Raw genomic sequence first — 25,135 nt, 5'->3', positions numbered from 1 at the left:
CAGGCCGGGCTTTTAGGCTTCTAGGGAAGTATCGCCACTGGTGTGTGTGTGTGTGTATGTATAGTACCTATTCCATGTCAACATGAATCATCCAACAAACGGGGACTATAAACAGTTGGCTTGTTGAACAAACGCCAACGATCAATCATTCACCTAATTTCATACTTAGTTCTTTTTTTTATGGAATTAGTGTTTTTCCCAAATATATCTGCGTCATTAAACATTTTATTGTGAGTTTATTAAAGTAACATTAAAACAAATCCAAAATCATGGTTTTTGAAAGAGATGAATGTAGATCTGAGTGTGAAATATTGGTAAATGGGGAGATTTTGGAACAGGTAGATGATTTCATATATTTGGGTAGCATGTTTTCTAGGGATGGAAAGATTGATAAAGACAAAGAAAGGAGAATGAATGCTGGGAACAGAGTGAATGCTGCACTAAAATCAGTTTTAGCAAATAAAAATCTATCAGCGGAAGCTAAACTGGCAGTACACAATGGAGTTCTGGTTCCAACCCTTATGTATGGAAGCGAAGCATGGAGTTGGCAAAATAAGGATGAAAGCAGACTGAATGCAGTCGAAATGCGATCCCTCAGACGAATGTGTGGTAAAACGATGTTTGATAGATGTTCGAATGATGAAATAAGGAATGAATGTAAGGCTGAGACAAGCATTATCGATAAAATTAAGAAAGGTGTGTTGAGATGGTTTGGACATGTGGAGCGTATGAGTGAAGAAAGAACGGTTGTAGTAGGAGGCGAATGTAGTTGGAAAAAGAAGCAGAGGACGACCGAGGAAAACTTGGCACAATCAGGTATGTCAAATACTTGAAAGCGACCGGGTCAGGAGTCGTAATAATCGTCGGGTATGTATGAGGAGATGCATGAATGTAGAAGAGGCAAAGAATGTTTGCAAAGACAGAGTAGTGTGGCGTTCGATTCTCTCTGCCTACCCCTGCGGGGAAGCGGCGTGATGGTTAGTTAGTTAGTTAGTTGGTTACATTAAAACAAAAATCAATATTTTCAACACAAACCCCTTGAAAAATTCCCAGTACAAAGAATGTATACAGAGGTCCTTACCAAAACGGTACATTTCCAATATATATGATTTTAAGCTATCAGGAATACTAGCTTGTAAAATTCTCACATTTTTGTGCGATTAAATGGTTTCATGTTGACAACATATTGAGTGTGTCCAAATACTTGTTCACAAATCTGGATTATCTCCAATTAAACGAGTTATTTTTCATATTATTTTTTGTCCGCCTCCGTAGTGTAATGGTCAGCACGCTCGGCTACCGTTCTGGAGGTCCCGGCTTCGATTGCCAAGGGGGGTAAAATAAATGTAAGTGATTTTTTCACTGTAATATTTATTCAATATTACCATGGACTGGTATCTGAAGCGGAGGGCTGATCACCTTTCCTTCATGTGTAAACGATCAAGATAACACTGCGTTTATATGACACAGTGCCCTATGCATCATTGGGGTGCGGATAAGGGTTTTATTATTTAGTATATTTAAAAAAAATAATCAAACAATACCTTTTCTTCAAAATGCAAAAGAACATTTTCTGCCCTGTAGCGGGTAAATATTAAGTTAAAAATATGTCTCTTTTGCTGGGATATAGTACATTTTCTGGGCATTCCGAAAACATGCACAACTGAAAATTGACGATTTTTGATTTAGGACGTTCTTGAAAGGAGTGAGCGAATTCTCTCTGTGCATTAGCTTATCCACAAAGTTGATGCCAAACAATAAAATAATAAAACCCAATCGACAGGTTGAATATTTTAATATTTCACAACCAGTATCCGACATATTCGACTCGAATTGTTGCCAAACGTCGACTGTCATAAAGGATGTCTGTGTCGCGATGTCGACACTGCATGGATCAATATTTCTTGAATTTTAGAGAGTCGGGGTGATTAAGGACGGCTTATATTTAGAGTGACGAAAGAAATATTCGAACAAAAGGGAAAACTGGTGAATTCTCGGCTCAAGGTTTTCGTTTATATGACATTTTTACACATGAGAATTGAGAAATTTGTGAAAAAAAGTGTGCTGCAATTATAGATGCAAAATGATGAAGTTTGTATCGTGTTTACAAGATTTAGAATGTGTCCAAATACTTGTTCACAAATCTGGATTATCTCCAATGGACCTCACATACTACTATAAGAGTTTTTTTACAACATTTTGAGTGTGTCCAAATACTTGTTCAGAAAATCTGGATTATCTTCAATTATATGAGTTATTTACGTATTATTTTTGAAATCTCATCAAAGATGAAGAGTATAGTAATAGTAAGAGTGTGTTAAGTGATCACTTAAACTAGCCTATGACGATCGTCAGCTCCGTAAATGCCCAGACTTCAATATTCTTCTTCATCTTTGATGGGATGTCAAAAAATAATGTATATCGTGTGTTTACTGCCAAAAAACATTAATATTATTATTATGTTTACACACACACACACACACACACATATATATATATATATATTTATATATATATATATATATATATATATATATATATATATATATATATATATATATATATATATATATATATATATATATATATATATATATATATATATATATATATATATATATATATATATATATATATATATATATATATATATATATATATATATATATATATACATATATATAAATATATATATATATATATATATATATATATATATATATATATATATATATATATATATATATATATATATATATATATATATATATATATATATATATATATATATATATATATATATATATATATATATATATATATATATATATATATATATATGTATATAGTTCCAAATCCTGGATTATAATCACACATATCGCTCACTCCTTTCAAAAACGTCATAAATAAAAAAACTTGATTTTTCGGGAGAACGTTTTTAAAGTTTAATGCATTGTATTAAAAAAATATAATACAATGTATTAAAAATAAATATGAAGCCATTTACTGAACTTTTTACTATGCAACAGATATTTTTAGGTAAAACCTAAAGGTTTTTTCTCCATTTGAAAAATATTTATTATATTTAAAAAAAAAAATTAAACATTACCTTTTCATCAAAATGCAAAAACAACATTATCTGCCCTGTAGCGGGTAAATATTAAGTTTTAAATATGCCTCTTTTGCTGGGATATAATACATTTTCTGGGCATTCCGAAAACATGCCCAACTGAAAATTGACAATTTTTGATTTATGACGTTCTTGAAAGGAGTAAGCGATATGAGAAACGCGGGAAAATGTCATTTTCATTTTTATCATTCTAAGCTTATAATTTGACCGGATAATTTATTTCAGCCCCGTAAATGCCCAGACCTCCATATTCTTCTTCATCTTTGATGAGATGTCAAAAAATAACATGAAAATAACTCCTGTAATCGGATGTAATCCATATTTTGTGAACAAGTATTTGGACACACCAAAATGTTGTAAAAAATAAAATCCCTAAATCCCTCTTCTTCCTCGTCATTACTATTGATGCCTGTTACAAACAGGAGCAGACTACACGCACAGGTTACAGACTTCCGCAAATGCGTGAAGTCTTTATTTCATCTCCAAGGGACATTCCAGCAGTCATCTAAGCACTCGCATTTCCTGTACCATTCCTCTACCTTACTACTCTTTAGCGTATATAACAGAAGAGGGCAGCAAATTAAAGGTATCTGAGTGATCTCATCAACTGGGTATACGTCGGGGACAATATTCATTCTGCTTTCGAAATATAATTTTAAAAAAATAATAAAATATTGACTTACGGGAAAACTAAAGACTTCTTCCAGCCTTTGTTTTGGCTCCTTTCCTTTCTTCGGTCTAACCAGCAAGTATATCGTTCCAAAGTCATAACACGACCTGAAAAAAAAAATGAAAAGTTTATAAAATGTTAAACAGGGATGTGTAATGTCACTGTTGCTGTTTTAACCTAACCTAACCTAACCTAACCTAACCAGCAAGTATATCGTTCAGGAGTCATAACACGATCTGAAAATAAAATAAATAAGTTGATAAAATGTTAAACAGGGATGCGTTATGTCACTGTTGCTGTTTTATATACTACCTATTTCTTTCCCCTCTTACTAATCTAAAGTAACTAGATTTTCCTTTCTTCAGAGTGTCCATTACTATTCTGTGTGCGTTTTGAAGCATCTTCATTTATAACTCTCTGAAACCATGATAATTGAGCATTCTTCCATACCACTACATTCAAAATGCTTTAATCTTCTTTGAGGTAGTTTGGGTGAGTCCATAGTTGGCTTTGGACGCAATAAAGAAGCACTGAAGAGATGTTTTCTTTTTCTTCAATCCTTTATCGGCACACTATGGTGCATAGGGCACTTGCATCATATAAACACAGTGTTATATTGATAGTTGACTTGCCTTGTAGTATAATATTTATAATAAATTATAAGCTTAAATAATAAAAATGAAAATGGTATTTTCTGGCGTTTCTCATGTGTGTGATTATAATCCAGGATTCGGACCTCACATACTAATATAAGAGTTTCTAATTAGCAAAAAGCTTCTTTACATCTCACCAATAGATGTCTCTAATGAAGTTCTAGTGATTCAAGAACAAGGTTTCTAAATTGGTTCATATATACAGAACATCCAAGAATTTGAGTAGTGTGATTGTCAATAATTGGTAGAATTGGTGAATGTTACACGTGTGTAAAATGATCACTTAAACCAGCCTATGACGGTCGTCAGCTCCGTAAATGTCCAGACTTCCATATTCAACTTCATCTTTGATGAGATGTCAAAAAATAATATAATATTTATAACTTCGTATTTCTGTCCCATCTTACTAAGTACCTAGATTTTCTTTTCTTCAGTGTCTATAATTTCTCTGTGAATATCATGAAGCAGCTTTGTTTATAACTCTAGCTTTCTTTTCTTATGATTTTCAATAGACTCCTTTTGATTTTTCTATACGACGCACTCAAAATACCCAAACATGAATGGGAAATGCCTTTACTATGACTTACTGAACAATCCTTGGAGTAGACCTTGGTATTAAAATAAAGGTTGTTTTGGTCAATTACGTCTTCAATGAGATATGTAATTACATTTTTAAGCGGACAAAAACGATAATGATTGACAGATATAATAAACCAATATTGGTTTATTTACATATAATAAAAAAGAAGCATGGAGTTGGTAAAAAAAGGACGGAAGTAGACTGAATGCAGTCGGAATACGATCTCTAAATGCGGCAATACCATGTATGGTAGATGTTCCAATGGTGGTAAAAGGAAAGGGTGCAAGGCTGAGATGAGCACTATCCAGCAAACTAAGTAAGGCGGGTTGGGATGGTTTGGGAAGGATGAGAGTAGACTTGGATGCAGTCGGGATGCCATCTCTCAGTGCGGCAAGACCATGTATGGTAGATGTTCCAATGGTGATATAAGGAAAGGGTGCAAGGCTGAGATGAGCACTATCCAGCAAACTAAGGAAGATGTGTTAAGATGGTTCATGACGCCGCTTCCCCGCAGGGGTAGGCAGAGAGAATAGAACGCCACACCACTCTATCTTTGCAAACATTCTTCGCCTCTTCCACGTTCATGCATCTCCTCATATAACCCGCCGATTGTTACGACTCCTTACCTGACCGCCTTCAAGTAATTGGCATACATGATCGTGCCAAGTTTGTCTCGGTCTTCCTCTGCTCCTTTTTCCAATTACATTCGTCTCATAAATTTGTTTTACCGTTCTTTCCTCACTCATTCGTACTACATGTCCAAACCATCTCAACACACCTTCCTTAATTTTATCGATGATGCTTGTCTCAGCTTTGCATTCCTTCCTTATTTCACTATTCGAACATCTATCATACATCGTTTTGTCGCACATTCTTCTGAGAGATTGCATTTCGACGTAGTCTACATTCAGTAGTCTACTTTCATCCTTTCATCCTTGATTTTATATTGATTTTTTAAAATCTGTTCCTCTGCTCCTTTTTTTCAAATTACATTCGCCTCATAAATTTGTTTTAATCATTTTCTTTATTTAAAATAATTAATATAATTTTTAAGACTTTGAAACGACAACTAATTGTGATACATGAAAAATTTCATGTACACAATAATTACCAGTATGTCTTTTTGAGAGTCGTTACGTTTTGTTTGTTAAAATAACCCATGAGCAGTTCAAGGAAAAATATTCCTACCTCAAGAGGTCGTTGAGGTTCAAATTTGCCTGTAACGATGTGCGTCACTGCACGGAAATACCAACGCGAATTATAATTACATTTTTATGGGTAAAAATTCACAGAAGTGATTAGCGATTTTGTTTAAAAACATCGTAAAATTGTCATTAAACGCTTCCTGTTATGTCACTCATCTGTCAATATGCTGTCAGTCTCTTATTACCATCAGAAATGAGGTTTTTAATGTCGACAAACGTACTGCCGAGCTACGCCTCTTTGTATGCCGCGCGCGCGGCTTTAACCAAGATCAAGTTACAACTGTCTTGGAGCAATATTGGAGTATGTTCTCCATACAACGATAACATACTTGATTTCATGTATTTAATGATCAAAGTAAATTGCATCAATAATATGCAATGCCCTTTGCACCATCGAGTGCAGATCTGTGTGTAATTTACACAGATTTGTGAACAAGTATAATTTAATCCAGATTTGAGAACATGTATTTGGAGACACTCAAAATGTTATAAAAAAAACCTAAAACATATCTCTTCTGATCTAAAAAAACTTTGATCGTTATGCAAAAAAGTTGTAGAACCTGATCCTGACCTATTCACAAAGTCATTATAATTTTTTTTAATTAGTCTAATTTTTTTAATTATCCGCCTCCGTTGTGTAATGGTCAGCACGCTCGGCTGCCGTTCTGGAGGTCCCGGGTTCGATTCCCAAGGGGGGTAAAATAAATATAAGTGATTGTTTCACTGTCATATTTATTCAATATATGTAACCCTGGACTGGTACCTGAAGCGGAGGGCTGATCACCTTTCCTTCGTGTGTAAACGATCAAGATAACACTGCGTTTATATGACGCAGTGCCCTATGCACCATTGGGGTGCGGGTAAGGGTTCAAATGTATATATATATGTATGTATATATATATATATATATATATATATATATATATATATATATATATATATATATATATATATATATATATATATATATATATATATATATATATATGTATATATGTATTTATATATATATATATATATATATATATATATATATATATATATATATATATATATATATATATATATATATATATATATATATATATAAATATATATATATAAATATATATATATATATATATATATATATATATATATATATATATATATATATATATATATATATATATATATATATATATATATATATATATATATATATATATATATATATATATATATATATTTATATATGTGTGTGTATACCACATAATATGCTATTTAAAATTTCCAATAAGTGGAAATACCTATGTAACTTGGACCCGGAAATAGTACGTACATATGTACATAAATATATGTTAGTATACACATATGTATAATATATAAGTGCAATTAAAAAATGTTTTTCCACCTTGACCCTGACGATGAGTGCAAAAAATCATTTGAACATCAATTCACTCATACTCATGAGTTTTTTTTTACATAACATATCCAGTGATGAATCCTACACATTTCAAACTAGGGTCACTTCACCAATTACTGGCCGAAGACCATTATGGTCAGGTTGATACATACTGGCAGTGCCAAATCAAATAGAAAAATACTATGAATTCGATTCCAGACATTCAAAAATGAATTTTTGTGATTAATTTTGCGAAATAAAATGAAAAATACCAAAATTGTCAATTTATTTCATAATTTATATTTGTATAAGCGCCCTTGAGGTAGTATTTTACGAAATTGGCGCTATATAAATTATATAAAGAACACTCTCCTTATCAACTTTATAAAATAAAACAACTTTGTTTTAACCACTTTTTATTGGTTCACTTTTTCCAACCGGTTTCAACAAGAACCTTGTCGTCATCAGGGTATATGTACTCATTCTTGAACATTGAAACACTCATATAGCTCACTCCTTTCAAGAACGTCATAAATCAAAAGTCGTCAATTTTCAGTTGTGCATGTTTTCGGAATGCCCAGAATATGTACTATATCCCAGCAAAAGAGGCATATTTTTTACTTAATATTTATCCGCTACAGGGCAAAAAGTGTTGTTTTTGCATTTCGAAGAAAACGTATTGTTTAATTATTTTTTTAAATGTACTAAATATTTTTCAAATGGAGAAAAAACCTTCAGGTTTTACCTAAAAAGATCTGGTGCACAGTAAAAAGTTCAGTAAGTGGGTTGATATTTATTTTTAATACATTGTATTATATTTTTAAACTTAAAACGTTCTCCTGAAAAATGAAGTTTTTTGATTTATGACGTTCTTGAAAGGAGTGAGCGATATGTATTAGGGTTTTAGATAATTACCCTTCCCTTACGATACCAAATACTTCCACGCACTCCGTATACCATATTAAAATGTAATTTTGATTTAAAAAAAAACACATTTAAATTAAAGGAAGGGTAATTATATAACCTAACTGTGAGTATTTAATGTTTTAGAATTAGTACACATACCCTGATGATGACACGGTTCTTGTTGAATCCGGTTGGAAAAAGTGTACAAATAAAAAGTGGTTAAAACAAAGTTGTTTTATTTTATAAATTTTATAAAATGTGCCACAAAGCATATGCGAAAAACAATCAAGAGACTCTCCTTATCATTCATCGTTCACTTTGTGTAATACCACTTTTATAAAGAGTGAACGTGAATGATAAGGAGAGTGTTATATTACCATACCACAATGTTAACAATGTGGTATGGTAATATAACACTCTCCTAGTGTAAAGCAGCCAACTGAAAATGTAAAGCAACCTACAGCAAGTGTAGAGCTACCTACAGCAAGTGTAGAGTAACCTACGGCAAGTGTAGAGCAACCTACTGCAAGTGTAGAGCAACCTACAGCACGTGTAGAGCAACCTACGGAAAGTGTAAAGCAACCTATGGAAAGCGTGTAATAATCTACTGAAAGTGTAAAAAAAACTACGAAAATAGTAAACCTACATACGGAAAGTGTAAAGCAACCTACGGAAAGTGTGAAACAACCTACGAAAAGTGTAAAGAAAACTACGAAAAACATAAATCTAACTACTGATAGTACGAAGCAACTAACGGAAAGTGTATATCTACCTATGGAAAGTGTAAAACAACCTACGGAAAGAGTAAATCTACCTACGGATAGTGCAAAGCAACTAACGGAAAGTGAATATCTACCTACGGATAGTGCGAAGCAACTAACGGAGAGTATATATCTACCTATGGAAAGTGTTAAACAACCTACGGAAAGAGTAAATCAACCTACAGAAAGAGTAGAGCTATCTGTAGAAATGTGGAACAACCATCTAAAAGTGTGTAACAACTAACGGAAAGTTACAACCAATCCACCGAACCATGCTTGAACATACCTTAGAAGCTTCTCGACCAAGACCTTCCCGAGGAAGCCAGTTCCTCCGGTGATGAGGATATTCTTGTTTTCAAACGTCGCAGCGATCCGATCCGGTAATTCTTCCATCCCTGACATCTTGTGGCAGCAACTGAAAATATAATTTAAAAAATATATATTTAAATAACCGAACAACAAAAAAACTGTACACGATGTTAATTAAAAGAAGGGAGAGAAGAGACACTATCAATGTTCGAAAGAACATAGAAAGATATTTGAAAGCATGATAATATATTTTTCATGTTCTCCGTCTTTTACGTCTTGTCCGGCTTCTCCGAATTCCTCATCTTCTTCTTCCTCAACGTATTATCCATATTTAACGTCGTCTGCGTCTTCTATATCTTCAACGTCTTATATGTCTTTTACTTCTTCATCTTACACGTCTTATGTGTCCTCCACATCTTCCACTTTTTCTAGGTCTTCTACGTATTGTAATTATTAAATGTCTGCTACGTCTTTAACTTCTTCAACGTCTTCTACCTCATCTCTGTCTTCACCATATTCTACGTCTCCTACATTTTCTGCGTTTTCTACGTCATCTACAAATCCTCCATCTTTTTACGTTGAACAAATATTACACCAATTTATTTTACATATTTTTTTCCACTTTAAAACTATTTCGATATTGTATTAGGAAAATGCGAGTGTAACAGCATTATACAAGGTGATGTGTAACGGCCTGATATAATTATGGTTACATCTTGCATAACTTAGCACTGACCTTGTAGCGCAATACATTTGGTATACTTCGACGGTGGTTATATACCAGAAACAAACTTTCCCTGTCTCGCGCGAACACATAACGCTCACTCCTTTCAAGAACGTCATAAATAAAAAAAACTTGATTTTTCAGGAGAACGTTTTTAAAGTTTAAAAATATAATACAATGTATTAAAAATAAATATCAAGCCACTTATTGAACTTTTTACTGTGCAACAGATCTTTTCAGGTAAAACCTGAAGGTATTTTCTTCATTTGAAAAATATTTAGTATATTTAAAAAAAATGATTAAACAATACCTTTTCTTCAAAATGCAAAAATTACACTTTCTGGCCTGTAGCGGGTAAATATTAAGTTAAAAATATGCCTCTTTTGCTGGGATATAGTACATTTTTTGGGCATTCCGAAAACATGCACAACTGAAAATTGTCGATTTTTGATTTATGACGTTCTTGAAAGGAGTGAGCGATATATTCATGGGTATCAAAACTGTTTGAATTGTTATTTGTGTTACCATTATTTTATTACGACAATGATAATTTTGAAATAGTTTTCAGAGGTCACTAATTAATTTTTTATTTTTTATTTAAACTTCGTGTACTGAAATGAAATAAGTACATTGGCGGGCTTTTTGTTAAAAAGCAATATCTTCCAACCGACCAAAAACAGACTAGTGATATTGGTACAAACGTTTGATACCATATATAGCTGTTTGCAATCAGAGGGTAGATAGTACTTGAACATTAAAAAAACATAAATTACAAATTGATGATAATAAGGAAGGCAAAGGAAAAGGGAGTATAGGGAAGGAGGAGGTAGAGGGAAAAATAAGGGAGGAGGTTTAATAGACTTGTAGGATTCTAATGATATATGGTATGTCTCAGACGTTTCTTAAAAAATATTGGATAAGGTGCGTTATTATCAAAGGAAGGCAAAGAAAAAAAATACACAAATATATATATATATATATATATATATATATATATATATATATATATATATATATATATATATATATATATATATATATATATATATATATATATATATATATATATATATATATATATATATATATATATATATATATATATATATATATATATATATATATATATATATATATATATATATATATATATATATATATATATATATATATATATATATATATATATATATATATATATATATATATATATATATATATATATATATATATATATATATATATGTATATAAAACGTGTGTAAGGCCCCTTTCCGGATAGGAATTGCATTTACATATTATTTACCATAGGAGTTTTTTATATTATTTTTTGACATCTCATCGAAGATGAAGAAGAATATGGAAGTCTGGACATTTACGGGGCTGACGACCGTCATAGGTCGGTTTAAGTGGTCACTTTACACACGTGTAACATTCACCAATTCTACCCATTTTGGACAACCACACTACTCAATTCTTGGATGTTCTTTATATATACATATATATATGAACCAATTTTGAAACATTGTGCTTAAATCACTAGAAATTCTCCAGAGGCATCTATTGGTGAGATGAAAAGATGCTTTTTATTGAGCAGAAACACTTTATTAGTATGTTAGGTCCGAATCCTCGATTACAATCACACACATGAGAAACGCCAGAAATTATCATTTTCATTTTTATCATTCTTACCTTATAATTTGACAAGATAATTTATGTCAGCCCCGTAAATGCCCAGACCTCCATATTCTTCTTCATCTTTGATGAGATGTCAAAAAATAATATGAAAAAACTCCTATAGTTGGAGATAATCCAGATTTGTGAACAAGTATTTGGACACACTTAAGACCTATAATGATGGTAACATTTTGTGCGTTATACTTATGATCGCGTGAATCCCTTTATCGTGATACAAAGTTGATTGACAAGGTATTATCGCACAATGAATAAGAACATCAGTTTTGCTTTCAACACAACTTTCGTTTCCGTAATTTTCTTTACAACACAAATCCCCAATCTTTCTGTGTCTAGTGCCCTGTCAAAATTCCTCTAGAAAATTCACTTCTTTTAACAACGCTTATATCAAAATACTTGATTTTTCAGGAGATCGTTTTTAAAGTTTAAAAATATGATAAAATGTATTAAAAATAAATATCAAGCCACTTATTGAACTTTTTACTGTGCAACGGATCTTTTTAGGTAAAACCTGAAGGTTTTTTCTCCATTTGAAAAATATTTAGGATACTTAAAAAAATAATAAAACAATACTTTTTCTTCAAAATGCAAAAACAACACTTTCTCCCCTGTAGCGGGTAAATATTAAGATAAAAATATGTCGCTTTTACTGGGATATAGTACATTTCCTTCGAATAACGATGAAGATAACACTGCGTTTATATGATGCAGTGCCTTATGCACCATTGGGGTGCAGGTAAGGGTTTAAATTTTTAAAAAATTAAGTATTCATCTATATATGGCGTTTTCTCCATACAATCGCTTCGACTACCACATCAAACGCATGTATACGACACACTAGTCAAATTATCAACAATTTCACATTTAAATGGTGCGTTGCATTACGCGTCTTGGGCAACAAGGCTTAATGGATTTACAGCACTTGCATTTCACCGAATTTCAATGCAATTAACGAATTATCGAAAGAGTTACTGAAACATATCGAAATCGGTTTTGGCACTCGTGTATATCATATAATTTTATACTGTGCGGTTTGCCTTGGATGTATGGGTATTTTGCAAGAGCGTCCATATACCTACCACAAATGACACACACGGTGAGTGTTAAAATAAAATGTGTCCAATCTCATTTTTCAAAGAGACATATCGCTCACTCCTTTCAAGAACGTCATAAATCAAAAAACGTGATTTTCAGGAGAACGTTTTTAAAGTTTTAAAATATAATACAATGTTTTGATTTATGAGGCGAATTTTATAAGACAAAATTTATGAGGCGAACGTTAGCGGGAAAGAAGCAGAGGAAGACCGAGAAAAACATGGCACGATCAGGTATGCCAAATACTTGAAAGTGGTCAGGTTAGGAGTCGTAACAATCGGCGGGTATGTATGAGGATATGCATGAACGTGGAAGAGGCGAAGAATGTTTGCAAGGACAGAGTGGTGTGGCGCTCTATTCTCTCTGCCTACCCCTGCGGGGAAGCGGCGTGATGGTTAGTTAGTTTTTTTTTTAAATACTCTCACCAAAAACTTCCACACACTCCATAAAAATCTTAAATGTTATTTTTACTAATCATTGCATAGCAACCCCATATAACAACTAATGGAATCACCCAAAAATCATTTTGAAGCTGCGCACGCATTCGTAAAGTGTAGAACACACAAAAAACACAAAAACGTACTGTGCAGAAATTTTAGGAACAGAAATTGGAAAAATATCAAACCGTTACTTAAATTCAATTGATTATAAATATAACATTTAAATTTAGTTTTATGGCGGAAATTTAATTAAATGTTAATTTTTAAATTGACGGAGCTTGGATGGGAAGTTTTGATGCATACACCGTATAGCCGGATCTTTCAGCATCTGATTACAATTTTTTCGGTCTCTGCTAAATTATTTCGATGGTGAAAAATCGGCCGACCGAAGCGCCGTTGAAAATCACTTGGCAATTACAAAATCTTGATTTTTTTTTATTTTTTTTTTAAATATAGTTTTAACGCTTCAAAAATTAATATTTTGTCAGCATTTCGTGATTGTTTGCGATATATTGAACGCGGTGAACGTGTTAACTACCAACATGTGAAAGGAATCCAAGACCACAAGAGCGCACTCACATGATGGAACACAACTCCCTTTCTGTTGGCCAATTCTGGTCAATCTTTCTAGATTACTCCGTTTAAACGGTTGAGTTGTGTACAGTACAGAACCTAATTGATGGTTTCGACAGGTTACAACAACTTCATCTTCTTTTTCTTTCTGTTTGATCTGTTTGTGCCTCCGCATGTCGCTCTTGGGATGTTGACTCCCAGCTGTCTTTCCACCTTTTCGGAGGTCTGCCTGGGGGTCTGCGTCCTTCAGGGTTACCTCGAAGGGCGACACGTGGAAGTCTGTCATCTGATATTCTGTTTATATGTTCATTCCAGTATCGCCTTCGTTATCGTCCCCACCTCACGATATCCTCCGTCTTACACATACAACAAGGTTACAAGTACTCATAATGGATATTTTTTTCAATCCAACCAAACATTCCACATAACATATAATTTATATTTGAAGCACTAACTTTGTGATTTTCCATTTTACAATTAAAATGTAACTTTGTTTTAAAATATTTTATTATAACTTAATTTTAATGTCTACCGGTTTCGAAGCTAACCGCTTCTTTATCAAGACTGATTAATACTTCTTACTAAAGTCTTGATATAGAGCGGTTAGCTTGAAAACCGGTAGACATTATAATTAAGTGATGATAAAATATTTATGGTGATTTTAAAACAAAGTTACATTTTAATTATAATTCCACATAGCCTTGTTTTCCATCAATCCAGGCGTTGAAGTCATTCCTGGAAGATCACCAGTCTTTGACCATGATCGCTTGCGTTAGATATTCTCGTATTTCACCCACTTTTTTTAATCACCTGTAATTATTCTCTTCAAAATGGGTCAATTTCGTTGCATTTCAGCATCATTTCACTGATGGTAATTCAGTCAATCAAACTTCTTCTGAGTTAATCCATGTGACACCCAAACATTGAGCTTCTCTTTGTAGCCTGCTTTGAAAAGTCAAATGATTCCAAACTGTCGTCTGGTTGGTGTTTAGTGCCTCCGGTATTTTCTGACAGCTTGCCTGCTGGTCTTGCTCTACGGCTATGTGATCGGAGAGCACGTATGACTAGATGTATGGATGTGTACGACGCTAGGAGTGTTGTAAGGACAAATGCGTGTGGCGTTCTAGCTTTCTGATTAATCCAGCAGTGAAACAGCATGATAGTAGTAATAGTAGTAGTGGTTGTGGTATCTTTGTTTCACAGTATTAAGATCTTAGATTTAGCGGAAGCTAAACTGGCAGTGCACAACGGAGTCCTGGTTCCAACTCTAATGTATGGAAGTGAAACATGGAGTTGGCAAAAGAAGGATGAAAGTAGACTGAATGCAGTCGAAATGCGATCTCTCAGAAGAATGTGCGACAAAACGATGTATGATAGATGTGCGAATAGTGAAATAAGGAAGGAATGCAAAGCTGAGATAAGCATTATCGATAAAATTCAGAAAGGTGTGTTGAGATGGTTAGGACATGTAGAACGAATGAGTGAGGAAAGAACGGTAAAAAAAATTATGAGGCAAAGTTAGTGGGAAAAGAAGCAGAGGAAGACCGAAAAAAAACATTGCACGATCAGGTATGCCAAATACTTGAAAGCGGTCAGGTTAGGAGTCGTAACAATCGGCGGGTATGTATGAGGAGATGCATGAACGTGGAAGAGGAGAAGAATGTTTGCAAAGACAGAGTGGTGTGGCGCTCTATTCTCTCTGCCTACCCCTGCGGGGAAGCGGCGTGATAGTTAGTTAGTTAGATAGTTGAGATCTTGTTTTTGTATCCACCCAATATCCAATCACAGCTGGAGGCGCGTTGCAGGAGCCTAAGTGACCTATCCGGCATCAGATCCGTGATAGTTCATAACCAACTCTCACGAAAGATGGTATCATGCATGATAAAACTAGTGAAGAACATTGGTACCATGAGCCAAGCTAGGTCACAAAATACCCAACCCTCTTCTAGTGGAACAGAAGGTCTGCTGAGGACAGTCAGCAGTCCGCCTTCTCCTGGGGATTGCAACGTGGTTTCCTCCCAGCAATGAGCAAATGCTGATTGTTCTATGCTGATAGTTCCTGATTGGCCCACACTAGATTATCTCTCTTGTTCCAAATACGGATTAAAATAAAACATACATTTTGAGTGTGTCCAAATACTTGTTCACAAGTCTGGATTATCTCCAATTATAGGAGTTATTTTTCATATTATTTTTCGCATGTGTGTTATTATAATCCAGGATTCGGACCTCACATACTAATATAAGAGTTTCTGCTCAATCAAAAGCTTCTTTTCATCTCACCAATAAATGTCTCTAGTGAAGTTCTAGTGATTCAAGAACTATGTTTCAAAATTGGTTCATATATAAAGAGAGCTTCCAAGAATTTGAGTTGTGTGGTTGTCAATAATGGGTAGAATTGGTGAATGTTACACGTCTGTAAAGTCATTTAAACGGCCTATGACGGTCGTCAGCCCCCTAAATGCAAAGACTTCCATATTCTTCTTCATCTTTGATGAGATGTCATTTTTTTAAGTTAAAAGAAACAAAAATCCACTAAATAATCTATAAACCTTGTACATAATAAGCGAGGTAAATAATAAATGCAATTCACATCTAAATAAAATCCACCCAATTTTGTTGATGGAAATACTAGTGTGATTACCATAGATCATGGTATTCTGATTGCGATTCTGCGGTTTTTACAATGATAATTTCAACTCAATTCAGAATGCGTATTGCAGACCACCACCTTGTGTAATTCTAGATTTTTTAAAATTGATCAAACTACTTAAAATAGTACGCGAAATTACGCAAACGTTGTTGTATGTGCGATATATCGCTCACTCCTTACAAGAACGTCATAAATCAAAAAACTTGATGTTCAGGAGATCGTTTTTAAAGTTTAAAAATACAATTCAATGTATTCAAAATAAATATCAAGCCACTTATTGAACTTTTTATTGTGCAACAGATCTTTTTAGGTAAAACCTGAATGTCTTTTCTCCATTTTAAAAATATTTAGTACATTAAAAAAAAATTAAACAATGCATTTTCTTCAAAATGCAAAAACAACACTTTCAGCCCTGTAGCGGGTAAATATTAAATTAAAAGTATATCGCTTTTGCTGGGATATATTACCGAATATGTTAGACAAGGAGGTAGAGGGAAAAACTAAGGGAGAAGGTTTGATGGACAGTTAGGATGCTACTGATAGATAGTAATGTCTCAGACGTTTCTTAATAGTTATTAGAGAAGGTGCATTTGTTTACGCGGAGAGGTAATTCCTCCCATAGTCTGGCCGCTTGGACAGAGAAGGAATTACTGAAGAATGATGTGTTATGGCGAGGAATGGAAAGTGTCCTTTCTTGGGAAGAACCAAGTGATAGACCATGATCTGTTCCGTGTCTGTCTGCTGTGCTGGTCGGGGTTGTAGGAGTCTGTGTACCGGCCAGCGTCGGGTCGGAGTCGGATCTAGCTGACTAATTGAACTAAACACTAATCCCTTTCACTGCCTACACTGGGGAACTTCTAGAAAATTTGGTGATGGACTTACAATCTTGTATTTATTTAGATTGGCAGTGACAGGTATATTGAAAGCTTTTAAATGTAAATTCATAGCAAAATCGGGATACAATTATATATTGTTTCAAATTTTCAATAAATTTCGTAACTTAGTTCAAACAAAAAAATTGCCTTGCAAGAGCAGATCTGTCAGGAAGCCTAGATGCTTCTGTATCAGATCTGGGCATGTAATGGTACAGCTTAAAAAAGACCATGATATGTAAAAATATGTAAAAATTTTCAGCAAGATATTTAATAATAAAAACCCTTATCCGCATACCAATGGTGCATAGGGCACTGCTTCATATAAACGCAGTGTTATCTAGATCGTTTACACAAGAAGGAGAGGTGATCAGCCCTCCGCTTCAGGTACCAGTCCAAGGTAATATTGAATAAATATTATATTGCAAAAATCACTTTTATTTATTTAACCCCCCCTGGGAATCGCACCCGGACCTCCAGAACGGTAGGCGAGCGTGCTGACCATTACACTACGGAGGTGGACAAAGATATTTAGGTGATTTTTTTCCTTAACTTTTAAAGATATTTTGCCTCTTGTATACTGTGCTGAACGCGCAATTTTTTTGTGTTGACTTTTCACTAGAAGGTCAACAAAGACCTGACGTATTTTCCATGAAGTGGTCATATTGCTACACACATTGTAATACAAGTTAAAATATTACTAGTAGGTATGGTTCAAACGTCATTGAATCTCGTGTCAAGGTCCATATAACAGGTTTCTTGTCTCTCGCGTATGTCTGCTTTGGCGTACTATGTTGAATTTCATTTTTCGACATGGATCTCAACATAGATGAAGAAGAATATTTAAAAAAATAACGATTAATAAATCATATTTTGTAAATAAAAAGCATTGATAACATTGTGGTATGGTAAAATTACATTAATTTTATCCGCCTCCTGTATTACAGGAGCGGTTAGGTTAACCATTAGGTTAGCGTGTTGAGTTACCGTGCTGGAGGTCCCGGGTTCGATTCCCAGGGGGGATGAAAATAAATATTAGTGATTTTACATTCAAATATTTATTAAATATTACCCTGGACTGGTCCCTGAAGCGCAGGAGTGACCTTGCCTTCATGTAAGTAATGATCAAGATCAGTGCCCTATGCACCATTGGGTGCGGATAAGGGTTAAAAGAATACAACACTCCTTAACATCCATTGTTCATTTTGTGTAATACCACTTTTATAAACACTTATTCGTGACTACCGGTTTCGGAAAATCATTCCATCGTCAGGTCATTTAAATAAAACTATAACGATTTGACATATCACTCACTCCTTTCAACAACGTCATATATCAAAAAACTTGATTTTCAGGAGACCGTTTTTAATGTTTAAGAATAAAATGAAATTTATTAAAAATAAATATCAAGCCACTTATTGAACTTTTTACTGTGCAACAGTTTAGGTACAACCTGAAGGTTTTTTCTCCATTTGAATAATATTTAGGATATTAAAAAAAAATAATTAAACACTACCTTTTCTTCAAAATGCAAAAACAACACTTTCTGCCCTGTAGCGGGTAAATATTATGTTCAAAATATGCCGCTTTTGCTGGGATATAGTACATTTTCTGGGCATTCCGAAAACGTGCACAACTGAAAATTGACGATTTTTGATATGCGACGTTGTTGAAAGGAGTGAGCCGCCGATTATTCCGAACACTAAGTATTTAAAATGCTTGATGAAGCCAAGTTTTCCTCTAATTTCCTCATATCTCCACAAACATACTCCTCATAAATTTGTTTTACTAACACTTCCTCACTCATTGGTTCCACATGCCCAAACCATCTCAACACACCTTCCTTAGTTTGCTGGATAGTGCTCATCTCAGCCTTGCACCCTTTCCTTATATCAACATTGGAACATCTACCATGCATGGTCTTGCCGCACTGAGAGATGGCATCCCGACTGCATCCAGTCTACTCTCATCCTTCCCAAACCATCCCAACCCGCCTTCCTTAGTTTGCTGGATAGTGCTCATCTCAGCCTTGCACCCTTTCCTTATATCACCATTGGAACATCTACCATGCATGGTCTTGCCGCACTGAGAGATGGCATCCCGACTGCATCCAGTCTACTCTCATCCTTCCCAAACCATCCCAACCCGCCTTCCTTAGTTTGCTGGATAGTGCTCATCTCAGCCTTGCACCCTTTCCTTATATCACCATTGGAACATCTACCATACATGGTCTTGCCGCACTGAGAGATGGCATCCCGACTGCATCCAGTCTACTCTCATCCTTCCCAAACCATCCCAACCCGCCTTCCTTAGTTTGCTGGATAGTGCTCATCTCAGCCTTGCACCCTTTCCTTATATCACCATTGGAACATCTACCATACATGGTCTTGCCGCACTGAGAGATGGCATCCCGACTGCATCCAGTCTACTCTCATCCTTCCCAAACCATCCCAACCCGCCTTCCTTAGTTTGCTGGATAGTGCTCATCTCAGCCTTGCACCCTTTCCTTATATCACCATTGGAACATCTACCATACATGGTCTTGCCGCACTGAGAGATGGCATCCCGACTGCATCCAGTCTACTCTCATCCTTCCCAAACCATCCCAACCCGCCTTCCTTAGTTTGCTGGATAGTGCTCATCTCAGCCTTGCACCCTTTCCTTATATCACCATTGGAACATCTACCATGCATGGTCTTGCCGCACTGAGAGATGGCATCCCGACTGCATCCAGTCTACTCTCATCCTTCCCAAACCATCCCAACCCGCCTTCCTTAGTTTGCTGGATAGTGCTCATCTCAGCCTTGCACCCTTTCCTTATATCACCATTGGAACATCTACCATACATGGTCTTGCCGCACTGAGAGATGGCATCCCGACTGCATCCAGTCTACTCTCATCCTTCCCAAACCATCCCAACCCGCCTTCCTTAGTTTGCTGGATAGTGCTCATCTCAGCCTTGCACCCTTTCCTTATATCACCATTGGAACATCTACCATACATGGTCTTGCCGCACTGAGAGATGGCATCCCGACTGCATCCAGTCTACTCTCATCCTTCCCAAACCATCCCAACCCGCCTTCCTTAGTTTGCTGGATAGTGCTCATCTCAGCCTTGCACCCTTTCCTTATATCACCATTGGAACATCTACCATACATGGTCTTGCCGCACTGAGAGATGGCATCCCGACTGCATCCAGTCTACTCTCATCCTTCCCAAACCATCCCAACCCGCCTTCCTTAGTTTGCTGGATAGTGCTCATCTCAGCCTTGCACCCTTTCCTTATATCACCATTGGAACATCTACCATACATGGTCTTGCCGCACTGAGAGATGGTATCCCGACTGCATCCAGTCTACTCTCATCCTTCCCAAACCATCCCAACCCACCTTCCTTAGTTTGCTGGATAGTGCTCATCTCAGCCTTGCACCCTTTCCTTATATCACCATTGGAACATCTACCATACATGGTCTTGCCGCACTGAGAGATGGCATCCCGACTGCATCCAGTCTACTCTCATCCTTCCCAAACCATCCCAACCCGCCTTCCTTAGTTTGCTGGATAGTGCTCATCTCAGCCTTGCACCCTTTCCTTATATCACCATTGGAACATCTACCATACATGGTCTTGCCGCACTGAGAGATGGCATCCCGACTGCATCCAGTCTACTCTCATCCTTCCCAAACCATCCCAACCCGCCTTCCTTAGTTTGCTGGATAGTGCTCATCTCAGCCTTGCACCCTTTCCTTATATCACCATTGGAACATCTACCATACATGGTCTTGCCGCACTGAGAGATGGCATCCCGACTGCATCCAGTCTACTCTCATCCTTCCCAAACCATCCCAACCCGCCTTCCTTAGTTTGCTGGATAGTGCTCATCTCAGCCTTGCACCCTTTCCTTATATCACCATTGGAACATCTACCATACATGGTCTTGCCGCACTGAGAGATGGCATCCCGACTGCATCCAGTCTACTCTCATCCTTCCCAAACCATCCCAACCCACCTTCCTTAGTTTGCTGGATAGTGCTCATCTCAGCCTTGCACCCTTTCCTTATATCACCATTGGAACATCTACCATACATGGTCTTGCCGCACTGAGAGATGGCATCCCGACTGCATCCAGTCTACTCTCATCCTTCCCAAACCATCCCAAGCCGCCTTCCTTAGTTTGCTGGATAGTGCTCATCTCAGCCTTGCACCCTTTCCTTATATCACCATTGGAACATCTACCATACATGGTCTTGCCGCACTGAGAGATGGCATCCCGACTGCATCCAGTCTACTCTCATCCTTCCCAAACCATCCCAAGCCGCCTTCCTTAGTTTGCTGGATAGTGCTCATCTCAGCCTTGCACCCTTTCCTTATATCACCATTGGAACATCTACCATACATGGTCTTGCCGCACTGAGAGATGGCATCCCGACTGCATCCAGTCTACTCTCATCCTTCCCAAACCATCCCAAGCCGCCTTCCTTAGTTTGCTGGATAGTGCTCATCTCAGCCTTGCACCCTTTCCTTATATCACCATTGGAACATCTACCATACATGGTCTTGCCGCACTGAGAGATGGCATCCCGACTGCATCCAGTCTACTCTCATCCTTCCCAAACCATCCCAACCCGCCTTCCTTAGTTTGCTGGATAGTGCTCATCTCAGCCTTGCACCCTTTCCTTATATCACCATTGGAACATCTACCATACATGGTCTTGCCGCACTGAGAGATGGCATCCCGACTGCATCCAGTCTACTCTCATCCTTCCCAAACCATCCCAAGCCGCCTTCCTTAGTTTGCTGGATAGTGCTCATCTCAGCCTTGCGCCCTTTCCTAATATCACCATTGGAACATCTACCATACATGGTTTTGCCGCACTGAGACATCGTAACCCGACTACATTCCTACTTTCATCCTTCTTTTGCCAACTCCATGCTTCGCCTCAATATATTATGGATTAAACCAGAACTCAGTAAATTACTTGAATTTACTGGATAAAATTTAAATTAAAATGTAAATATATAACCACAAAATTACTGCCAAATCAATTTATGAAAAAATATAGTACTGTTCTTGTCAATTATCGTTCACTTAGTGTTATACCACATAAAAATACTTTATCCTGACTACCGGTTTTAGAATAACCGTTCCATCGTCAAGTCAAATATAGAATAAGAGAATGTTATATGATATGACCATACCACAAAGTTAACAATGCTTTAAATATACGAAAAAAAAATTAAAATATGTAAGTATATAAATTCATATAAAATAATCTTGTTTTTTCTGTTCAAATACCATACCACAAACAGGGGTTTGCATTTCATATGAAAAAAAAAATCAGTGCCTATATTTACTTACCCGCGTGACATGATATAAAAACGCAACCAGCACATACCCTACCTTACTAAACAGTACCAGCTTACCTCACTACCCACCTCTACTACCTACCTTAATAAATTATCTGTACACGCCACTGACCACAAAGTTAACAATAATTTTAATATACAAAACAAATAAATAAAAATATGCATAAATTCACGTTATTTTTTGGTATCTCAAAATTATTTATTTTTTTAATTTTTAATTTTTATTTGTATATATTTATTTATATCACAATTTTTACAAATTTAGAAAAAAAAATACAGAGACCCACCAAGCCACCTTGTGTGTCTTGTCGGTGGAGTTCTTTTTTAATACATTTAAAAAAAAAATTTAAACGATTTTAACCTAATATACACACAAAAAAGATGAAGAAGAATATGGAAGTCTGAGAATTTACGGGGCTAACGACCGTCATAGGCTGGTTTAAGTGATCACTTAACACAGTGTCGTAAGCACCGTAAATGTCCAGACTTCCATATTCTTCTTCATCTATGTTGAGATGTAAAAAAAAAAAAAATAGCTCTTTTAATTGGAGATAATCGACCGTCATAGGCTGGATTAAGTGATCACTTGACACAGTATCGTAAGTCCCGTAAATGTCCAGACTTCCATATTCTTATTCATCTATGTTGAGATGTCAAATAATAATATAAAAAATAGCTCTTTTAATTAGAGATAATCGACCGTCATAGGCTGGATTAAGTGATCACTTGACACAGTGTCGTAAGCACCGTAAATGCCCAGACTTCCATATTCTTCTTCATCTATGTTGAGATGTCAAATAATAATATAAAAAATAGCTCTTTTAATTGGAGATAATCGACCGTCATAGGCTGGATTAAGTGATCACTTAACACAGTATCGTAAGCACCGTAAATGCACAGACTTCCATATTCTTCTTTATCTATGTTGACATGTCAAATAATAATATAAAACATAACGCCTATAATTGGAGATTATCCAGATTTGCAATCATTTAATTTTTTTATGAGGTGAAAGGATCTTGCATCCCTTATGTCACTGCGACCATATTAGGTCTATTGAGACCTAAATTATTATTTGGATATAGGTACTCAAAATGTAAATGCTTTTGATAAAGAAAATTAATGTTTAAATATTGCATGTTTTACCTCGGCTCGTAACGCATGTCTGCGGTGAAACCTTTAGTGCATGTTGGTCTTCGGGTCGACCAAAAATCGCGTGTGTTAAACATTTTATGTAGTTTTGAGTGTGTAAATGGTGCTATGGTGGTGAAGGGTGGTATTGTTTGCATGCTGTGTTAGTGATTGTCCTGACGAAGAGACGGGTACGTCTCGAAACCGGTAGACATAAAATCTCGGTGAGTGGTTATATACTAATATTATTAACATTTTTGTTGAAAAATAAAAAAGTAAAAATGACTAACCACAAAGTAAATGCTTTAAATATAAATAAAACATTTTGAGTGTGTCCAAATACTTGTTCACAAAATCTGGATTATCTCCAATTACAGGAGTTATTTTCATATTATTTTTTAACATCTCATCAAAGATGAAGAAGAATATGGAAGTCTGGGCATTTACGGGGCTGACGACTAGCCTATGACGGTCGTCAGCCCCGTAAATGCCCAGACTTCCATATTCTTCTTCATCTTTGATGAGATTTCAAAAAATAATGTTAAATACTAATAATATTGTAAATATTAAAATATGTATATATTCTTATAAAATTACCTTATTTTTTTCTGCTTGAATATCTGAAGCACTCCACGATTTTGAAAAAAGGGGGGAAAAAAACTAATCAAAGGTGATCACCCACAGCGCGAGTTGGTGCTATATGCGACAGGTCTTGGCGGAGCGATGTCTGACGGTCGACTGAGTCAGTCATGGAATGCCTTCGAACCACGAAGCCCGGCCGTAACCGGTTTCGCAATACAGCAAGCACACGACAAGAAAAACGTTGAGAAATTTATTGGTTTTCTGGAAAATTTTGCAAGTGTGTGGGTGACTCATTGGCGTTGGAAAATGGCAGGTAATGTAATTGTGTGTAAGTGTGTGTGAGCGTTTATATATATATATATATATATATATATATATATCTATATATATATATATATATATATAT

The 25,135-nt window shown here is 35.5% G+C and overlaps 1 protein-coding gene across 1 annotated transcript in view; it reads right to left on the bottom strand.

The window, feature by feature from the left end:
* Window positions 1-24,887, bottom strand: part of LOC148300155 (putative fatty acyl-CoA reductase CG5065) — a 51,174-nt gene extending 26,287 nt beyond the window's left edge. Inside the window, exons 1-3 of the mRNA XM_088275173.1 lie at window positions 24,745-24,887; window positions 9,576-9,704; window positions 3,814-3,907 (exon numbers count right to left, since the gene is read on the bottom strand). Coding sequence (XP_088131299.1) covers window positions 3,814-3,907; window positions 9,576-9,691 — 210 coding nt within the window. The 5' untranslated portion in view covers window positions 9,692-9,704; window positions 24,745-24,887. The remainder of the gene's footprint in view (window positions 1-3,813; window positions 3,908-9,575; window positions 9,705-24,744) is intronic.
* Window positions 24,888-25,135: the final 248 nt, after the last annotated feature.

Source organism: Brachycentrus maculatus, unplaced genomic scaffold, assembly GCF_059751285.1.
Source record: "Brachycentrus maculatus isolate JH-2025_06_01 unplaced genomic scaffold, ASM5975128v1 h1tg000811l, whole genome shotgun sequence".
In the NCBI taxonomy this organism is placed as follows: Eukaryota; Metazoa; Arthropoda; class Insecta; order Trichoptera; family Brachycentridae; genus Brachycentrus; species Brachycentrus maculatus.
This window is presented reverse-complemented; position numbering and strand designations above follow the sequence as displayed.